Source organism: Lotus japonicus, chromosome 3 (assembly GCF_012489685.1).
Source record: "Lotus japonicus ecotype B-129 chromosome 3, LjGifu_v1.2".
Classification (NCBI taxonomy): domain Eukaryota; kingdom Viridiplantae; phylum Streptophyta; class Magnoliopsida; order Fabales; family Fabaceae; genus Lotus; species Lotus japonicus.
This window is the reverse complement of record NC_080043.1, coordinates 80,614,914-80,634,496: the sequence shown is the minus strand read 5'-3', so window position 1 is coordinate 80,634,496 and position 19,583 is coordinate 80,614,914. Positions and strand designations below refer to the sequence as shown.

Below are 19,583 nucleotides of genomic sequence, written 5' to 3'. Positions count from 1 at the left end.
AGGATTTAAATCCAATAAGAAACAAAAGAATCAACCAATAACTCATATGTACCCCTTGATTTGAAGAAGCAAAAATCATAATCATTAATTGGTTGTTTCATAATTATTTGTATGAAAATCATATTTATAAATGTAATTAATTGTATTTTTCTTTACATCGAAAAGATAAATTATACTCTCTAAGGATTGAATCTTGGACTTCCCCTCCTCAGACTACGGCACCCAGGCCCCAGCTTTTAGCACTTTAACTATTATTCGGCGACATGTAATTAATTGTATTGACTAAATTAAACTTCCAACAATTAATTGTATGAGATATATAATTTGTAGTTTCATAATTTAATGGCGTCAGACATCCATTTGATTTTGAGTTAAAATAAAAATAAAAGACGTACATTTGATTTTTGAATTTGAACTTAAAAAAAAAAAAGAGTACATTAAATGTAATTATTTATTTAAGGGTTAAAAATATTGAAATTTTAATAACCAAAAAAAATAATATTGAAATTGTTACTTCAAATAATTTGAATTTTTAAGATTGGAAATAAAGAGCACTAAATTAATTATGCCTCACATCTAATGGTTAAATTTTAGAATTTTACTAATTTTAAATTTTCAAAAAATATGAAAATTCGTGGGAGTGTCACTTGTCACATTCTCACGCTCTTGTATTCTCTAAGATGGGTGATAGTGGTAAAGCTTTTGTAGAGAATTCACACATAGAATTTTAACCAGCAACAACATTTTCGAATTATAAAGTGCTTTGTAGAATTGGTAAAATATTAAGTTAATTTCTATTGATGTAATGCTCACAATATCTACAAGGGTGTGTTGCATGTGTAGCAATCACCATAACCGATTGAATTAGAATCTTACAGCTAACAAACTTAAGCTAACTGTCTCGAAACTGATTACGGAAATGCGTGAACACACAAACATATTGACAACATGACAAGCACTTAGTTTTCTTTGGAAACAAGAGAATAACAAAAACACTCGCTTTATAAATACAAGAAATAAAAAAAATCTGGAAGGAGCTAAAAAACAGGAAAGGATGAAAGAAAGGAAAAAGAGACAGAAAAATGTTTCCTCATCACATGATTCGAATATCCTAAACTCATTAAATTAAATGGCTTTTCATTGTGCATATACAAAACCTTGTGTATTGTATATACAACAATCATTTACATGTAATGTACAGTTAGAAAAAGTTACAATAGAATAAAAATGGGTTGAGATACATCAAATCTCGTAGCTTTACAGACAGCCTAAGAGGGAAGAAGAAATCTGCTGTTAGCCTGTACAATTGTTAGTGCATGATCTCTCTTGCCGACACCGTTCTCTTGTTCTTAAATAACAGCTAGTCACCGCTTATTTGTCTTCTCTTTTCCTGCAGACAAGTTTCCCTTGTATCAGAATCAAGCACCACTGAACTTTGTTAACCTTAACTTTGTTAAGAAAACATTACTTACCGAATATACTTGATTTTAAAGGAAACCGAATTGATGAACCCTTAACTCTCAGCTCTCGGTTCTGCTTGTTTCTACTTTGTTTCTCGGTGGCTGCAGATCTATTGCTGCTTTCTCCAGTCAGAAAGTCTGTTACTTTACTTACCTTTTCATGGTACACAGCAGGTGGAGCAAGCCTCAACTGAGGCAAGTTCTCTATTTGCATAAATCTCTGATTTTTCTGCAAGCTGTTCAATATCTCAAACTGCAGAAGCAAGATCAAATATTAGAAGTCTGGAAATTCATGGATAAGGCCCAATATATTGATGAGAGGGTGTGCAGGTTTTTTATATTTTACCCGTGATATCTGTTGCTGTCCATATGTACTCTCTGAAAAATCATTGTCGTGTAGATAAATAGTACTTCCATGAGGGTGTTGGCGTCTTGATGAGAATTTGTTGACCAATCCATTCTCTGCCATGACTAATTTGTTTCTAGACTGCTTGGATTTCTGGCTAGGCAAACATACAGGGCAACCAGATGAAGATCCTTTGCTTGATGACTCCGCTTCTGAACCTTCACATTGGAGGTGGATTGCATGGCCACAGTTGAAAATTCGAATTCCAGAGCTAACTGAGTTCTTTGTAAGGAGGCAATTACAAATACAGCACACTAAATTCCTGGGAGCAAATCCATGAGAGGCCCCTTTTTTGAGTAAACTCATGGTATAAAATGTATCATCCTCTATCAAGGATTTGGCAGCATCCTGTTTGCAACAAAAGAAGCAAGAGAAGAAATCAGGACAAAGCTTACAAATGGAAGTCATATTTATACAATGAGGAAGTTCATTCTGTTCTCAAGTCAGAGCCATGATGCAAGTCAGAGCATAATTTAGCATGAAGAACGTGAAAAATAAAATGCATCAAGCAAACAGTTGCAGCATTCTTTATACCTATACATGATGAAACTCGTACAATACTAATACAACAATATCTCAACTCCTAAATAATAATATTTAATAGAAATTTTAGATTGAACACTTCTTGTCATGTTTCTTGGAGAAGATTTTGACAACATTCTATCCAAAGCTTCAGTTAATAAATTGCCGTAGTAAATGTATGAAGGTTAATATACTTCGCAAAGCTTGATCAGTGAATCAAATTTTAAAATTAAATTAAACAAAATTGGAAAAGTTAACCTTACCAGAATTCTTCTTTCAAAGCCATATGTTCCCAGCATGCCCAATATGGTAAGTTTAAAATAGCCAAATTCTTGACTACCATTATCAGACAAGAGTTTGGCCATGATAGTCGGAAGGTGAACAAAACCTATCATTCCCTCTACAATCTCTTTAATGAACTGGGAAAGCAATTTTCTCAAGATATGACCATTTCGAGACATCGAAATTTTCCAATTGCTTTTATGTGTATCTTTGTCCAGGTGCGAATCCACTGATCCAGTTAGCATTCCAGAATAATTATTTCTTTCACGTGCTCTGTCTTCAGCATATGAATCCATCAGTGGGTCACAAAACCTGCATGAAAATCAAAGGTTAGTTACTAGTCACTACTGAAAGATCTCTCATATGTCAGAGACAAAGCTTGTTCTTCAGACATTTAGTTCATTGACCATTAACTCAAAATCTGTACTCTGTAGAACTCTGTCAGTCACTTTTATGGTTCATTGATCATTTACCATAGTAAAAAAGTCCTTTTAGTATTTCCCTTCTTACATCCCCGCTTGGCTGTAGAATCTAGGTTATACCCAAAAGGCAAGAAAGGAGGTCCCCCCACCCCCCAAAGCTCCAACAAAAAATCCACATAATTTCTTTGCTACACCACATTAATGTGTAAACAAAGTTTAATTTTACCTTACAAATGAGATTACAAGCCACTTAAAGTGATTAGTGATTATTCCGAGGAACTGAAAAACACATGCAAGTAAATTATCTTAATATTTACCAATTATCAATTGGATATGCTTCAAGCACTGCTCCTTTCTACAGAAGCAGCACTAATCAATGCCTTTATGATCCAGTGCTAAATGAAGGGTGTACCCTACTCCATAGTAGTTAGGAATACTTTGAAACCATTACTTCATCCTCTTAAAATCAATAAATTGACCCGTGTATTTTTCAGTCCCTCCTTTCTAATATTCACCGCACAAAAAGCAGCAATTTGAACAAGTTTCATTTTTTGCATCTTATCATGGATATGATGAACTATATCCGGTACAAGTATGTTGGTAACAAGATTATTAGAAAATAATAAAATCCCGTCTAACTAAAGCACTAAACAACAAATAAATTAATAAAGAAGGACATGAAAGGAAATGTATATTGATACTACACTTACGAGTCAAGTAATTTAAACCAATGTGCCTCTGACTCCTCGGGATTTAGACGAGGAGTGTTCCGCTGACACAGACCAATACAGGCATGCAATAAATTGTGTATGTCATTCACCTATTGGATTAGTAACCATTAAAACATTAGCTTACCTACTATATACAAACATACGAGCACACCCATCAAAGCAAACATAAAGTTTTAGAGCTTCACTAAAACGTTGTAACTCCAGGAACATTTATACACACCTCTTTTGTTGTTAAAACTTTGTTGAATACTTCCATATGGGAAGAACCACCCTTGCGATGGTTTAAAACTACAGCTTCCACAGCAGCATCAAGCTCAACAAATTTACCATTCAGATCAGAAAGTGTAAGTAGAAGAGCACTACCAACATCACCAACCCTTTCTAATAAGAAAGCAGCAGCATCTACAATGCCATATTCTTGGCACAGGTGTAAACAATGCTCCACGCGATAGCTATCAAATGTTTCCAGAAACTTGAGAACTGAACCACCTTCATACTGGCATAATAACTGCAAAATTAAAACATAAAAAAAACTATGTATCAGAACATGAAAAAAATTAAACTATGTTCTTGTTAGAAGCTAAGAACTAAGGCGATAAATTCCCTTACTATAAAATTTTTTTTTTTTACCAAACATGAGAGGATAAAGAAGCCTAAACCACACTTAAAAAGATATACATGAAATAAGGTCCATATCTCCACAGCAATCCTACTGAGATATGAAAGATTAAATGAGATAGAAAGCAGTAATCACATAATTTGGCGCATGATACATCCCAAGAACAACAAAAAACACATATCATCATCAAGCCTAAACAATCAAGTTAGTTCTAGATGTCAAAAAGAATTAAATTAAAAATCAAACTACCTGTTCATGCAAAAACATTGGTACAAAAACTCACCTCTAGGTAAAGCTCAATAAGATCATCAGACACTTGAATAGGATTTTCACGCATGTACTTGGGAAAATGGGATATATTCTCTAAGTAATAACGGACTTCTTGTGGGAGATCCATAACTTGCTTTCCATTACAGGGATTCATAATATCAACCTTTCTCATATTAGACAAGTCTAGCGTGCCAAATAAGTGAAGCTCAATGAGTGTCTTTAAATAAAGGAAAAGACTTCTTCGATGAGAATGGAGTTCAGAGATGATACGGGAACTTTCATCACTAAAATGACTGATAACCATATGGAATGCTCCTTCCCTGCAAGCAAATAAAAATAAATATTATTACATAAATGAAAACAAAGAAACCATAAATTCTATGAAGGAATCCAACTAACTTGAGCATAGCTAAGTAAGAGGATTACCTGCTTAGTTCAACCAAATCAGGAATTCTGGATAAGACTGCTGATCGAATAGCAGTATGGTCCTTGTCAGTCAACTCTGAGAACACTTTGTTGATAAAGGAGAAGGCATGAACAGGCTCATCTACATCTTTCATATAACTATCCAATGCAGCCACATACTCATGTCTGATGGTATGAATCAACCCACAAACCTAAACCCAACAAAAGAGTTGGTAAAATTTGCTTAACTAGGCATATGTCAATACTTTGTACTACTATGCTTCTGAAGATAATATCAACAAATGGACAATGTACCTACCTGATGATATTTGGCGCTCTCACATAGCTCTAGCACAAATGACGCATCCCATTCTGACTCTGGAAGTACTTCCAGAAGAGAAAGCACTTGCTTCTCTCTAATTTTTGGGCTTGAACTATCAACAGAAACATTATTTGAAAAGTGATTATCTGATGTCAAATATTCCAACATTTGACACAGCACACCCTTAGAAACTTTAGCTCTTTGGAGAGCAACATAATATGCAATGAACTCAAACATATAACCTATGTCCTTCGAAGGCCACTCTTTCATTAACTCATTATCAGCACTGAAAGAGGTTGTATCAGTTGGAACAATATTCATATCAATTATTTGTATGAGAGCATCTACTGTGTTCTGAACTAAAGTATTTTGAGTTTCAGCAACATTATTTTCTTTTTGTGCTTCTTCAATAGGTCCATCGACTGAATCCGGTGAAGACGAGCAGGCATTTGAAATTTCATCTTCCACGAAAGCACGTCTGAGGACGTCTAATGTTGCTTCAGTGTCTAACTCTAACAAAAGATAAAGATATAGGTATGGCTTTCTGGATGTAATGTCTGACACTGTCTGTGGTTTCAGAGATCTGGAGTCCTCTAACAAAAACTCTACAAGTTCTTTTCTAAGAGATGGCAAGCGTTTAGAAGAAATAGTTCCATGGCCTACAATTACATGTAACAGATGAATAATCTTTATGCAGTATCATTGCAATACATTTAAAGCATAAAATAAATAAAAATAAATAAATAAAGAAAGATAAAATAACAGGAAAAATTACCTGGTGGAAAGGCAAGACCTGTAAAGCAGTATTTGAGATAAACTAGCATTCTATACCTGTTAAAAGGAGAGGCAAAAGAAGAAAAATAAATACTTAACCACTGCTCTCAAGCTAAGACAAACCTAACAATTTTCACTTTCAAAAAATGTAGCGAATAAAATCTGCCAGTTTTCATGTACGTCGTGGCATGATGGCACAATAAACAAATCAGTATCAGTAGAGTCGCCACCAATGTTTTTTAGGGAAAAACACTAGAAAATCCCAAAACAGACAAAAAGAAACCAGATCAAGGTCCGGAAGTCTATTACACGTGGGGAAGGTGCTAGCACCCCACAGCGCCCCTCTTTACTTGCTTCTTACTAGTAGAGATAAAGCCATCAACTAATTTTAACCAATTTCCCAATCAATTTTCTTATACAAATGCCTAATTTTTTTCACCACTAAAAAGGAGGTCAATGAACATGAAGGCTGTGCGTATAGAAGATTCTGTTCAAGCATATTTTTAATATAATCCCTTCTTTTATTGGCTACTATTACTAATGAATAAGAAATGGTCACTTTTTCTATGTCCCAACTCGCATGGGAGGTAGGAAGAGGGGGAATGGATATCTGAATTAGGAATGTTTTAGAGAGATTCCCATTACTGGCATAGCCACCACCTCAGTGTGTTCTCTTCTCTGACTATACTAGTTACATTTCTCACAAAGAAAGACTTGAGGACTATCTGATTATTGTTTTATAAAATAGATTTTAGTTTTTAAAAATAAAAAAGGAGAAAATACTTATTTGATAGTAATTGTTCTGAAAATTAGTTTGTTTGTAGTTTTTAAAACTAACCTTGCAAAACATCTCAGAGATGTATTTTGTTTTGTTTAGAATTTTCAAGTCATAGGTTTTTCGACCACAAAAAACATCTCATTCAAATAGTTTTCCCTTTTTTGTTAAACATGTTTTAAAAACAAATCATTGATATAAACAAATTGCATAAATCCAACACTTGGCCTGTGACTTTTCATTTGTCACAAATGGATGTTGAGAAAACAAAATAAGAATAACAGAATAGATAAGATAAGAGCAACATACCCAAGTGCAATAGCAATTTCTTTCTGGCTATTTTGCAAGACTGCAAACAGCTCCTCCAGAGGTGCCCTAAAATCATCTAATCCTTTATTGAAGAGATACACTAGGGCACTATATAGTCCATGCTCCCGGCATAATCTGACAACCTAAAAATAGTACCAATTAGCCACTCAGCAATTGTACAATTAAAAATTAATGACAAGAAAAAATATTTGAAAAGATCTAACAAGAACCTGATTAAAATCCAAGGATGAAATATCCATGTGAAGTACACATTGCTCAACTCTCTGTAACCACCCTTTGGTGCTATAATATTCTACCAGTTCTTGCATAATCTTGAGGAATGGACAAAACATAAAGAAGATATTTTACCAGTTGAGAATATAAGTTTGAAAACTAAATAGTAAATATCAATAACCAAAAAGCATAACATGATCTATTACCTCAGGAGGTAGAGATCCAAGCATGTCCTTCAAAATATATGGCTCCAGAAGCTCCAAAAATGTTTCTGGAAAAAAGTACAAAGTCCTAGCACTGTCAGCCATTTGAAATTGGAAAAGGATAGATAAATAATGTGAGAGCATCCCCACAAGCTATTCATCTTTCCTAGCTGATGACAATTAAATAACTTCACTGCCAGAAATAGCTTCGGTACAGCACCCCTTTAACTTTACAACCATTGATAGATAAAAGTAGAAAATTTTACTTTCAGTGACTAAGTAATAATTTCTAACAGAGAGAGAAACTGAAAAGTGTAGTTGATTAAAAACTATCTTGTGGTAGTTGATTAAAAAAGAAATAGTATTATACAAGTTTAATAGCTCAAAATGGATAACAGTATTATTCATATTACAAAAGGAAAAAGATGATACAGTGAATAGAAGATTCTTGTTGTTTTCATGTTTGAAAAATTGTAAGCATTGATTTAAATCGCAGAGATAGAAACTTTGATACAACCAAGTAATATATAAGATGTAATTACTCTTTTGTTTTGGTAAGTATAGTGTGAAGTTCTGCCTACGTTAAATAACAAAATGGATTAGTTTTTTTTCCCACTCATCATCGTCTTTAGAGCTAACCCATATCTATTTGTAAAATTCATGGTATTATGGCACAAGACAAAGCAATACCTCTCTGTTGAACATCCACGAACTTGGAAAAAAATTTATCAAAAAGAATGTCTGTCCGTTTGATATGACAACAAAATTCAACAGCAACTCCACCAACACGGGTGTATTGCTCCTTTATCTCAGAATGCACTGAATTGCTTCTATTATTCGAATTATTGGATTGGTCCAGTTTTCCAATTTGGCTGCGGAATGCGACTGAAACATAGGAGAAAACTTCATCTACATATGATGTAAGCAACTCCACCAAGAAGGGCATTATGGCCTCATGTACAGCATCCAAGGTTCTAGGAAGATCAACAACTCCGTGAGCATGGCCATCATAAAGAGTCATTGCCATGTTCAAGGCACCCATCCAATCACCCGCTTTCCGTAAAACCAAGATACGCTCTTTCCAAGGGAGAAGACGGGAAACAAGAAGATGTGCTGGACCAAGTACATAAATAGAAGCTCCTCTTATAGCAACAGAGTTATGATAAGCTTTCTCAGGGTTCCCAAATATATTGATCAAGTGTGTATGATAAGAAACTAGATCATCTCCTCCAATACCATCTGCAGCAAAGCTGGTTTGATGAATCACAGTTCCATCCTTGGCAAATAAATACAGTTGTCCAGTTGAAGTGAGAACTACCAGCATCTGAGCAAGTGTAATATCCTTTTAAATACCCTTATTATTAAGAAGCAATATAAGAGTGTATAAGTAACAATAGATATAAACATATCGCATAGCTTATGTGTAGTTTCTGTTATGATCTGTGCCAGCTGGAATGCCAGCTGGATACAGTTGTTAGGTTGTTAGATACAGTTGTTAGGTTGTTAGAATTCAGTTAGAATTCAGTTAGGATGTAACTGCCTAGATAGCTTCCAATGCAAGTTGGTTAATCTCCTATATAAGGAGTCTTCACTCTCTGTAATCAGAAGCAATTATCAATGAAATGATTTCAGTTTCTTCATTTTCCCTTTCTTCAGATTCTCTTAACATGGTATCAGAGCCTATCCTAGATCCATTTGTTGTGGTTACCACCCATATTTGGGCCACCCGTTGTTATCCCACGTTCCAGTCTGTTCAATCTTGGACGTGAGGGGGTGTGTTAGAAGTCCCACATTGGCTAGAGATAGAGCCAAGATAAGCTTTATAAGGGTAGTGCAAACCTCAACTCTTGAGCTAGCTTTTGTGGTTGAGTATAGGCCTCCTAATTTCTAATATGGTATCAGAGCCTAAGATCCATGGCTATGGATTCTTCTTCTTCTCCCCTGTCTTCTTCTTCTGCGAATTCTGTTCAAACCTTCTCTCACAAATTGAGCATCAAACTTGATGCTTCCAATTTCTATTCATGGAAACAGCAAGTTGAAGGTGTCATCAGATCACACAAGCTTCAAAGATTCGTACAAGATCCACAAATTCCAGACAAATTTCTCACTGATGAAGATCGAGTAGCAGAGAATGTGAATCCTGCATATACAGCATGGGAACAACAGGATTCGAGTTTGTTTACGTGGCTTCTTTCTACTCTATCTACTTCAATTCTTCCTAATGTCATTCAATGTGTTCATTCTTGGCAAGTTTGGGAAGAAATTCACAGCTTCTTCAATGCTCAATCTCGTGCTCAGTCTGCACAATTGAGGAGTGAGTTGAAGAACATCACCAAGGGTTCGAAAACTGCATCAGAATATCTTCAAAGGATCAAGACTATTGTCAACACACTTGCTTCGATTGGAGAACCAGTTCTCTTTCGTGATCATCTAGAAGCAATCTTTGATGGTCTCACAGATGAATACAGTGCTCTCATGACTGTGATTTACAGTCGCGATTCCTTCTTCACTATCTCAGAGGTGGAGGCAATGGTTATCGCACATGAAGCTCGATTTGAGCGCATGAAGAAGAAAAATCTTGCAGAAACCACTGCATCGGCATTCTTAGCTCATGCGACTCCTCAATCTGTCAATCCAACTCCCATCTCGCCGGCGATTCCAGTCACTGCTCCGGTTGCTGCAGTTGCTGTTGCTCCGCCATCACCAGCAGCAGTGTGGGCTTCTCCATCAGGTTCTTTATCGGAATCTGCTTCTGGAGATCAAGGTGGAGATCGCGACCATCACTCTGGAGATCGCAACTCCAGTGGCTATGGGAGAGGACGTGGTCGTGGCAGAGGAAGGAATGTTCAGTGTTCCTACTGTAGCAAGTGGGGACATGATGCTGCCTCATGCTGGTCTCGTCCTACAGGAGTCAATTCTGTGCCCAATTCTGGTAATTCTGCATCTAACAATGGTTTTGGTGCTCAATTTCAAGCTTCTGGAACAAATTTAGGGTTTTCCCCAAATCAATTTGGGGGTTTTCCCTCTTTTGCAAATCTAGGGTTTTCTCCCTATGGACAGATGTTCCCACCTTATGGACATGGTGTCTCTGCACCTGCTGGGTTTCCACAGTGGCCTCCTTGGTGTGTTCCATCACCATCACCATCATCATATGGTTCCTCTTCTAATCTCATGCAACCACCACAAGGATTTTGGAATTCACCTGTTCCAGCTTACAATCAGAACCCTATGCAGCTTACACCTGCAATTCAAAGGCCTCTACAACAACAATCTCAACAAGCTGCACGACCACAGGCATTGCTAGCTGCTGTTCCAGCACAGGCTCCGTTTCATTCTACCTCTCCAGTGACCTGGTATCCAGATTCAGGAGCTACTCATCATGTCACAAATAATCCAACAGTGTTCGTGGATAACTCACCAATGGCCACACAAGAGCAGATACACATGGGGAATGGTCAAGGTCTTCCAATTCAGTCCATAGGTACAGCCACTCTCTCTTCTATCTTTAATCCTCAAGCTGTTTTACTTCTTAAGAAACTTCTTCACGTTCCCTCCATAACCAAAAATCTTGTTAGTGTTAGTAGGTTTGCAAAAGATAATAATGTTTTCTTCTCTTTTCATGCAAACTACTGTTGTGTTCGCCATCAGGACACCTCTGAGCTTCTTCTTGTACTACTTTGATGGTCCACTCTCCCAGGTCTCTTTGTCTTCACATCCAGCAGTTCAAGTCTCTCAGTTCCAGGCTTCTTCTTCACCTGGTTTATCTTCTCAGTCTAGCATAAATAAGGCAGTTTTAGCCACTACTTTGACCTCAGGATCTGCACCTGAAACTTGCAGTAGTAGTAGTTCTTTGTCTTCAGTTTCTGTACAATCTAGTAGTAATGGACAGGAATCATGTAATAGTAGTAGTACATCCATTTATGATTTGTGGCATTATAGGATGGGTCATCCCCATCATGATGTTCTTAAGAACACTCTATCATTGTGTAATATTCCAATTCCAAGAAATAAAAGTGTCTTCTCTTTTTGCAAAGCTTGTTGTTTGGGAAAGTCTCATAGATTACCATCTTTTTCTTCTACTACCATATATACTCAACCTCTCGAGTTAATTTTTGCTGATTTGTGGGGACCAGCCTCCATAGAATCCTCATGTGGTTTTTCCTACTTTCTAACATGTGTAGATGCTTATTCCAAATTCACCTGGATTTTCCCCTTAAAGAAAAAATCAGAAACCTATGCTACCTTTGTAAATTTTCAGTCTATGGTGGAGTTGCAATTTCATCATAAAGTCAAGAGTGTGCAAACTGATGGGGGTGGGGAGTTCAAACCTTTGATCTCACATTTTCAGTCTCTTGGAGTTGTGCATAGAGTCACTTGTCCTCACACACATCATCAAAATGGGAGTGTGGAGAGAAAGCATCGTCACATAGTGGAAACTGGTCTTACATTGTTAGCTCATGCCAATATGCCACTTCATTTTTGGGATCATGCTTTTCTAACTGCTACATATCTCATAAACAGGATGACCACTACTACTCTAGATGGTGAAAGTCCTTATTTTAGATTGTATAGAAAAATTCCTGATTTCAAGAGTCTTAAAATTTTTGGTTCAGCTTGCTTCCCTTTTCTTAGGCCTTATAATTCTACAAAGCTGTCCTTGCACTCTAAAGAATGTGTTTTTCTTGGCTATTCTTCCAATCACAAGGGCTACAAGTGTCTAGATCAGTCAGGTAGGATCTTTGTTTCTAAAGATGTTCTATTTCATGAACATCGATTTCCATACTCTGAGTTGTTTTCCACACAATCTGCATCACCTATTTTCTCCTCAGATCTTCTATGTCCAACATCTCATATCCCTTTAGTCTCTTCAACACTATCTCAGTCACCTCCACAACATTCTGTCTCTTCTGGAAGTCTTGATCATGGCTCCACTGCATCTGCCATTGCACAACCTACTACTCAAGCAGTGTCACCTGCTGCTGCTGTTCCAGATTCTTCACCTACAGCTGCTGTCTCAGATCCTGCACCAGTACTCAGCTTACCTTCACAGCTTGCATCCTCATCAGATTCTGGTGTAGCTTCTCGTGGAGAGTCAGCTGCAACCACAATTCCAGTGGTTCATAACAGTCACCCTATGCAAACAAGGGCAAAGTCAGGGATAGTGAAGCCAAGGCTTCATCCAACATTGTTGCTCACACATATGGAGCCAACAACAGTAAAGCAAGCTATGAAAGATGAGAAATGGCTACAGGCCATGAAAGAGGAATATGACGCTCTTATGAGCAATGGAACTTGGTCCCTAGTTCCACTGCCAGCTCACAGAAATGCAGTAGGTTGCAAGTGGATCTTTAGAGTTAAAGAAAATCCAGATGGCTCTATTAACAAGTACAAAGCTCGCCTTGTTGCTAAGGGCTATAGTCAAGTTCATGGTTTTGACTATTCGGAGACCTTTTCTCCTGTAGTTAAGCCTATCACAGTTAGGCTAATTCTCTCTTTGGCAATTTCAAGAGGCTGGAAAATTCAGCAATTAGATGTCAGCAATGCCTTCCTCAATGGTGTGTTGGAAGAGGAGGTCTACATGACACAACCACCTGGTTTTGAGCAAGGGGACAAGCACTTGGTGTGCAAATTGCACAAGGCCCTCTATGGTCTCAAGCAGGCTCCTAGGGCCTGGTTTCATAGATTAAAAGAGGCTCTACTTCAGTTTGGTTTTCAAGCCAGCAAATGTGATCCATCCTTGTTTACTTACTACACACCTCAGGGTTGTATCTACATGCTAGTCTATGTGGATGATATAATCATCACAGGAGCTTCTATGACTCTCATTCAACAACTGGTAGACAAGCTTCACTCTACATTTAAGCTCAAACAGCTAGGCCAACTAGACTACTTCTTGGGAGTCCAGGTCACTCATCTGCCCAATGGAACATTATTACTAAATCAGTCCAAGTACATTTCAGATCTTCTTACCAAGGCAAATATGCATGAAGCAGTAGGCATATCTACACCTATGGCATGTGGTGAAAGGCTTACAAAGCATGGTGGTACTGTTCTCACAGATCCAACACTCTACCGAAGTGTTGTAGGAGCCTTGCAATATGCCACAATTACACGGCCTGAGATCTCCTTTGCTGTAAATAAGGTGTGTCAGTTTTTGGCTGAGCCTCATGAAGAGCATTGGAAGGCTGTCAAGAGGATATTAAGATATCTCAAAGGGTCTATCACTCATGGTGTTCTTCTTCAGCCGTGTTCTCTCAGGCAACCTCTACCCTTGACTGCATTCTGTGATGCAGACTGGGGATCTGATCCAGATGATAGAAGATCTACCTCTGGATCATGTGTTTTTCTAGGGCCTAACTTGATTTCTTGGACTGCCAAGAAACAAACATTAGTGGCCAGGTCCAGCACAGAGGCTGAGTATCGGAGCTTAGCTAACACCACAGCTGAACTCATGTGGGTCCAATCTCTTCTAACTGAGCTTCAAATCCCTTTCACAGCTCCCACAGTTCTATGTGATAACATGAGTACAGTTCTTCTTACTCATAATCCAATCCTGCACACTAGAACCAAGCACATGGAGATGGATATCTTCTTTGTTCGTGAGAAAGTCCAAGATAAGAGTCTACTGGTTCAACATGTTTCTTCTGAACATCAAAGAGCTGATATTTTTACTAAGGCACTTTCTCCTACAAGATTTCTTGCATTAAGAGACAAACTGAATGTAGTAGACAAACATAGGTTGTTGTCTACTCCTTCAGTTTGCGGGGGTGTATAAGAGTGTATAAGTAACAATAGATATAAACATATCGCATAGCTTATGTGTAGTTTCTGTTATGATCTGTGCCAGCTGGAATGCCAGCTGGATACAGTTGTTAGGTTGTTAGATACAGGTGTTAGGTTGTTAGAATTCAGTTAGAATTCAGTTAGGATGTAACTGCCTAGATAGCTTCCAATGCAAGTTGGTTAATCTCCTATATAAGGAGTCTTCACTCTCTGTAATCAGAAGCAATTATCAATGAAATGATTTCAGTTTCTTCATTTTCCCTTTCTTCAGATTCTCTTAACAAGCAAAGAGATAAACAGTGACAAAAAAAGTGGACGATTTAGTACCTGATCATCCAACCATGCCAGACCTATAGCTGCACTGTCAAGAGACCATTTTCCATATACTTTTAATTCTGATTTGACCAATTTTGCAACCTGAACTTTCCGTTCCCAAGCAATTGCAAGCAATGAAACTCTTGCAGTAGTTTCTGTGGACATATTTTCTACAAGTGTGTAAGCAGTAATTAGCAAGAAGTCAACATAAATCTTTACTTATATGACTATAAAAATCTGTGAAACAACTACAAAACATGGATATGACACGACATGGGACATCGATACAATACGATAAGGACACGGGGTACAGAAGATTTTAAAAATTCATATAAAATCAGTGTGAAATTAATATGGAAACATAAATCTTGAATTAAAAGAGAGAACCAATGCCAAAAGTTTGCATGAATATGTAAAGATAATAAATGTTGTCATCTATCTAATTATTATAGTATTGTAATTTGAGTTTAATTTCTATGCACTGACGGTGTAAAGTTTTTTTACACCGTCAACCAATCAGATTTCAAGGATGTGAGAAAAATCTCTCTTTTTATTTAATTTCATTAATTGACGTGGCACATCCTTGAAATCTGATTGTCATCCTTTTTCTCTTGTAATTTTGGTTAGCATAAAAGTTCCAAATTTCAAAGAAAAAAATTGTAAATTTAGTTAAAATTGTCTGAAATTTCCAACACAGATACATGTCCAACATGGGCAAAACATGAAGGGTAACTACTTTGAAGAGGCCATACTTCCTGGTCAAATCCCAACAGTATGCTCAAATTGGCCCCCTATTACATTATTTCAACTTCTCAGATAACGCTTTAGCATCCTTAGAATTAAAATGAAACACTATTATGCCATTGGTAAATTATTTGCTAGGTAAGGGTAGGTTTGTTTGTGAGTATTTTGACATGAAACTTCTTCCAGAAGCAACATGCTCTCAAGCTTCTTGAAGCTTTGTTTTCTCTGAGTCTTGAAAAATAAATCTCTTTAATTCTGATTTCCTTTCTATTAAAACTAATGTATCATAAAAAAATGTTTTATAAATGGAATTTAATGGTTTTCATTTATAAGTAACTCATGCAAAGCACTGGCACAGTACCTAGTTATAACAAAATGAATCCATACCAGAAGAACTACTTGTTTGTGCCATGTATTTCCATGCAGTATATGGCATGGAACCCTCTCGAATTCCATCTGGCCTAGAGATTTGAGCATAGACTTCCAATTTAGGACTCAGGCGTACCTATAACAAAGATTTAATATCTTCAATAGACAAAGCATAAAAAGTTTTGACAAAGCTGAAGTTAAAATTACGAGACAAAAAGTAAATAGATCCAGCACAAATATCTGAATTTCATACCACCAAGGCAGTTTGATGAGTGACAAATACAACCACACCTTCTTCAACCAAAGAAGAGCCTTCATTGAAGAGTTTCCAACCTGCATCTCCCCCAACAACACCTCCCATCATGCTACTTATACCGCTGGCCGAGACCATGGTGTTTCCCTGAGAATAAGGTGAGGCACTTCCACTGAATTCATCAAAAATGAGTGGTGAAGCTGATAGCACCAAACCCGTTCTTTGCCCATCAAGAAGACACTGGAAAATTAATAAAAGTCCAATAAAGAAGAGAAGCATGAGGCAATTTGATGTGAAATTAATTCATAAGTCATCTATAAAACAAAGCTAGACTAAATCTATTACACATTAATACAAAATATGAATTTACCTGAGATTTGATGTTGAATCTATTAAGCAAAGGGACCACTGAGATACTGTGCAAGAGAACCAGACCCTTACAATCACCAGTAACAGCTTTAAATTGACGATTATTCTGAGGATCCTGCCCTAGAAACAATATATGTACTACAGGTGTTGTATGCTCTCCATTAATAACTTTTGCCACAACACCTTTCTGTACATCCCAAAATGTAACATGACCATCTCCGTAACCAGCTAAAAGAAGGTCTCCTTGCTGATTAAAAGACATGGATGTCACTGGAGCATGTGAGCGATCACCTTGTATAGCAAGCATCAACATCTGACAAGTGAACGGCATACACTGATAAATGAAGCTACATCTGATAGCAAAACTCAAATCAAAAAAATGCTCCAAAGTAAAAAGGATCAGCATTACCAATTTATTTATACATTTGGGCAAATGATCACTCAAAGAGCATCATTATGCTGTGTGTGTGGGGATAGGGGTGGGGGTGGGGTTGGCCCTTACTTATGTTTTTGTTAACTCTTATTTTCTATCTGAAATAGAAACATCGTCTGCATTCCTATTGTGAGTTTCTCATTCATTATGTCAAGCAACTCGGATATTTTGGGTAAAAACTATGATAGAATCTGCTTTATGCAAGATCTAATGGAAAAATTAAGGAAGTTAAAAGAAAGCAGTGAACATAATTTTAATTTAACTGTAAATGTTATTCATATCACACTAGATAAACTTGCAGGTAAACGTGCACATTTCTAGAATTCAATGAGCATTGAACTTGAGCAAATCCGAAAAGTTCGATGGAATGAGGAAACAACCTTTCCATCGGTGTTGTCTGCATGATGAATGGAATATTTACTTGGCACTACAACTATTAGACCTTTGGCCATTCCTACTGCAATGTAATTAGCATGAACTGCCAAGACTTGAGCAGAACCGTGCTCACGCCTGAAGGTATGGGATGAAATGACCCTTGATACAGCATTATCAGCATCAACATCAAAGTATCCCAATGTTGTGGACCCCCTCCGAACACCCTCTAGCCTCATCGGCTGGGCTGCAGCACCCTCTTCCAAATGCAAACCAGTTGAAGCATGTTTCTTCTCCAGCTCCTCAGCCAATTCAAGTGGCTTCTTTGAAGACTCTTGTTTTTTCTCTGCTCTATCAGCAACCATTCTGCTTTCCAATTCCTCAAGCCTCTCCTCCACCAGCTCCGAAACATCAACATCACCTATTGAACTATCATCATCATCACCACCACCATCACTCACCTCATTCCTAATACCTTCTTCCACAAAACCACTACCACTCACTAGCTCTTCTGCTTCAGTGATCCCCTTTTCACCAACATCAACAAAATCAACAATACCCTTTTCACCACTACCACCAACATCATCAAAAGGTGCAGAATCTATATCATTCTCAGGAAATTCATCCAAATCACTCTTCTCCTCACTCACAAGAGAAGAATCAGTGTGCACCTGAATGTCAGCACTACCATCCTTCAACTCTTCCACTTCAGTTGCAATTTCTGCATCAGCAGAAGAAAAACCCTCACTCTCACTTCCCTCAATCTTGTTATCAATGTTCTCAACTTTCCTATCGATTTTCTCGCCCAATTCCCCCTTTGAAGAAACATCAGAACCACCATCATCATCGCCGGCGATCGAGGACCCCAAATCGGCGACAACTTTCCTCCGGGAGATGATCGCGGCGGCATGGGGAGTGGGGACGGCTCGGGAGGCGGCAGCAGCGGCGGCGAGGGCCGCGCCGGGCTTAGCGTTGGGTCTGATTCGGTCCAAAAGGGAGGAGAATGGGCGCGGAGCTCTGGTAGGGTTGGGGAATTGGGCGGGTTTGACCCGGGAGAAGGGAACGGGTTCGGGTTGGGAATTGGTGTTTGAAGTTTGTGAGGGAGAAGAGGGAGGAGAGGGTGATGATGAGGAAGAGGATGTGTCGCATTCGTTGAGGATTTCGTCGATTGTCCGGTGAGGGCCGTCGTCGGCGTCGTCGGTGTCGGCGGCGAGGGAAGGGATGAAGGAGCGGAGGTCGAGCTCCATGGAAGTTGATTCAGCTGTCGTCGGGTGCTGAGTAGAACTCATGTTTAAGTTTGACTGCATCACTCAGGAGTTTCAGTTTTTAATTTTAACTTCTACTTTCACTGAGTTGAGTAGTTAAAATTTTCTTTAAAAAAAAGAGTAGTTAAAATTTAATGATTTCTAAAATAAGGTTTTAAGGCCTCCAATGAATTTAAGGTTTTTAATTATACATTTATTCACTAAATGAACCCTATGAGTCCAAGCTAGGAACAAATGAGAGATTCAAAACTTTCCGTGATATCAAAATAAATTTATATTACTTATTAGACACAATTCATCTGGAAAAAAAAGACACAATTCGTCTAATGTGACTACTCAGTTTGAATATGAAAAAGATATTTTATAATATTTTTATCATATTTTAGATTATTTACTAGATTGATTTTTCACTTACTTTTTTATTTAATTAGGATTTTTTTTTCTCCATCGGAAAAATTTAATTAATTAGGATTATGGATCTATCAATGTGGATACAAGCTAAGTTTGAGTATTTTTCCAAGTCCAAAAACATTTTGACAATAAAAATAATAGATCGAGTCTCTATGAAGATGTAATTAATTATCAAATTAAAGAATAAACTTCAAATTTTTTTTTTCTATATTATAATTTTATTTTGTCATCGTGTCACCAATTTTAGAAACGGTTACGTATTGAATAATAGTATTATTTTCACACCTCACTTTGATGTGAGAAGATGTGGAATGATGAGAGAGATAATAAGAAAAGAAAAAGTAAGAGAGAAATATCATATGTGATAGATGATAAAAGAAAATAGATAAAAATAAATTTATGTGGAAATGAGGTGTATAAAAAATGAGGTATGAACATATTATCATTTTTACATATTTCTTCCTTCCTATAAATATAATTTGGGTTGTGGGTTAGTAACTCACATGCTTATTTCGACAACCCTGAATAAATTTTA

General features: G+C 37.2%; 1 protein-coding gene across 3 annotated transcripts; it reads right to left on the bottom strand.

Annotated features, from left to right (window-relative positions):
* Positions 1-1,098: 1,098 nt before the first annotated feature.
* Positions 1,099-18,684, bottom strand: LOC130746339 (uncharacterized). 3 transcript variants are annotated; one of them, XM_057598933.1, is made up of 19 exons: positions 17,381-18,680; positions 16,569-16,880; positions 16,199-16,438; positions 15,964-16,081; positions 14,845-15,002; positions 8,425-9,058; positions 7,738-7,802; positions 7,528-7,629; positions 7,298-7,440; positions 6,215-6,270; positions 5,437-6,098; positions 5,139-5,329; positions 4,726-5,032; positions 4,044-4,331; positions 3,803-3,912; positions 2,652-2,982; positions 1,807-2,214; positions 1,473-1,713; positions 1,099-1,390 (listed from the first exon to the last, which is right to left on the bottom strand). In XM_057598933.1, the coding sequence occupies exons 1-19, from the start codon at positions 18,677-18,679 to the stop codon at positions 1,365-1,367; spliced, it is 5,691 nt and encodes a 1,896-aa protein (XP_057454916.1). In that variant the 5' UTR covers position 18,680; the 3' UTR covers positions 1,099-1,364. The 3 variants fall into 3 exon arrangements, with proteins under 3 accessions (XP_057454916.1, XP_057454917.1, XP_057454918.1); XM_057598934.1 differs by having other exon boundaries at positions 14,845-14,987; XM_057598935.1 differs by lacking the exons at positions 1,099-1,390; positions 1,473-1,713; positions 1,807-2,214; positions 3,803-3,912 and having other exon boundaries at positions 2,849-2,982; positions 17,381-18,684.
* Between the last annotated feature and the right edge of the window lie 899 nt (positions 18,685-19,583).

Coding starts and splice junctions, on each gene's coding strand:
- LOC130746339 (XM_057598933.1), bottom strand. CDS start 18,679: ATGCAGTCAAACTTAAACATGAGTTCTACTCAGCACCCGACGACAGCT. Junction 6,271..7,297: donor GAAATTGCTATTGCACTTGG/GTATGTTGCTCT, acceptor TCCTTTTAACAG/GTATAGAATGCTAGTTTATC. Junction 5,330..5,436: donor AGAGCGCCAAATATCATCAG/GTAGGTACATTG, acceptor TGTTGGGTTTAG/GTTTGTGGGTTGATTCATAC.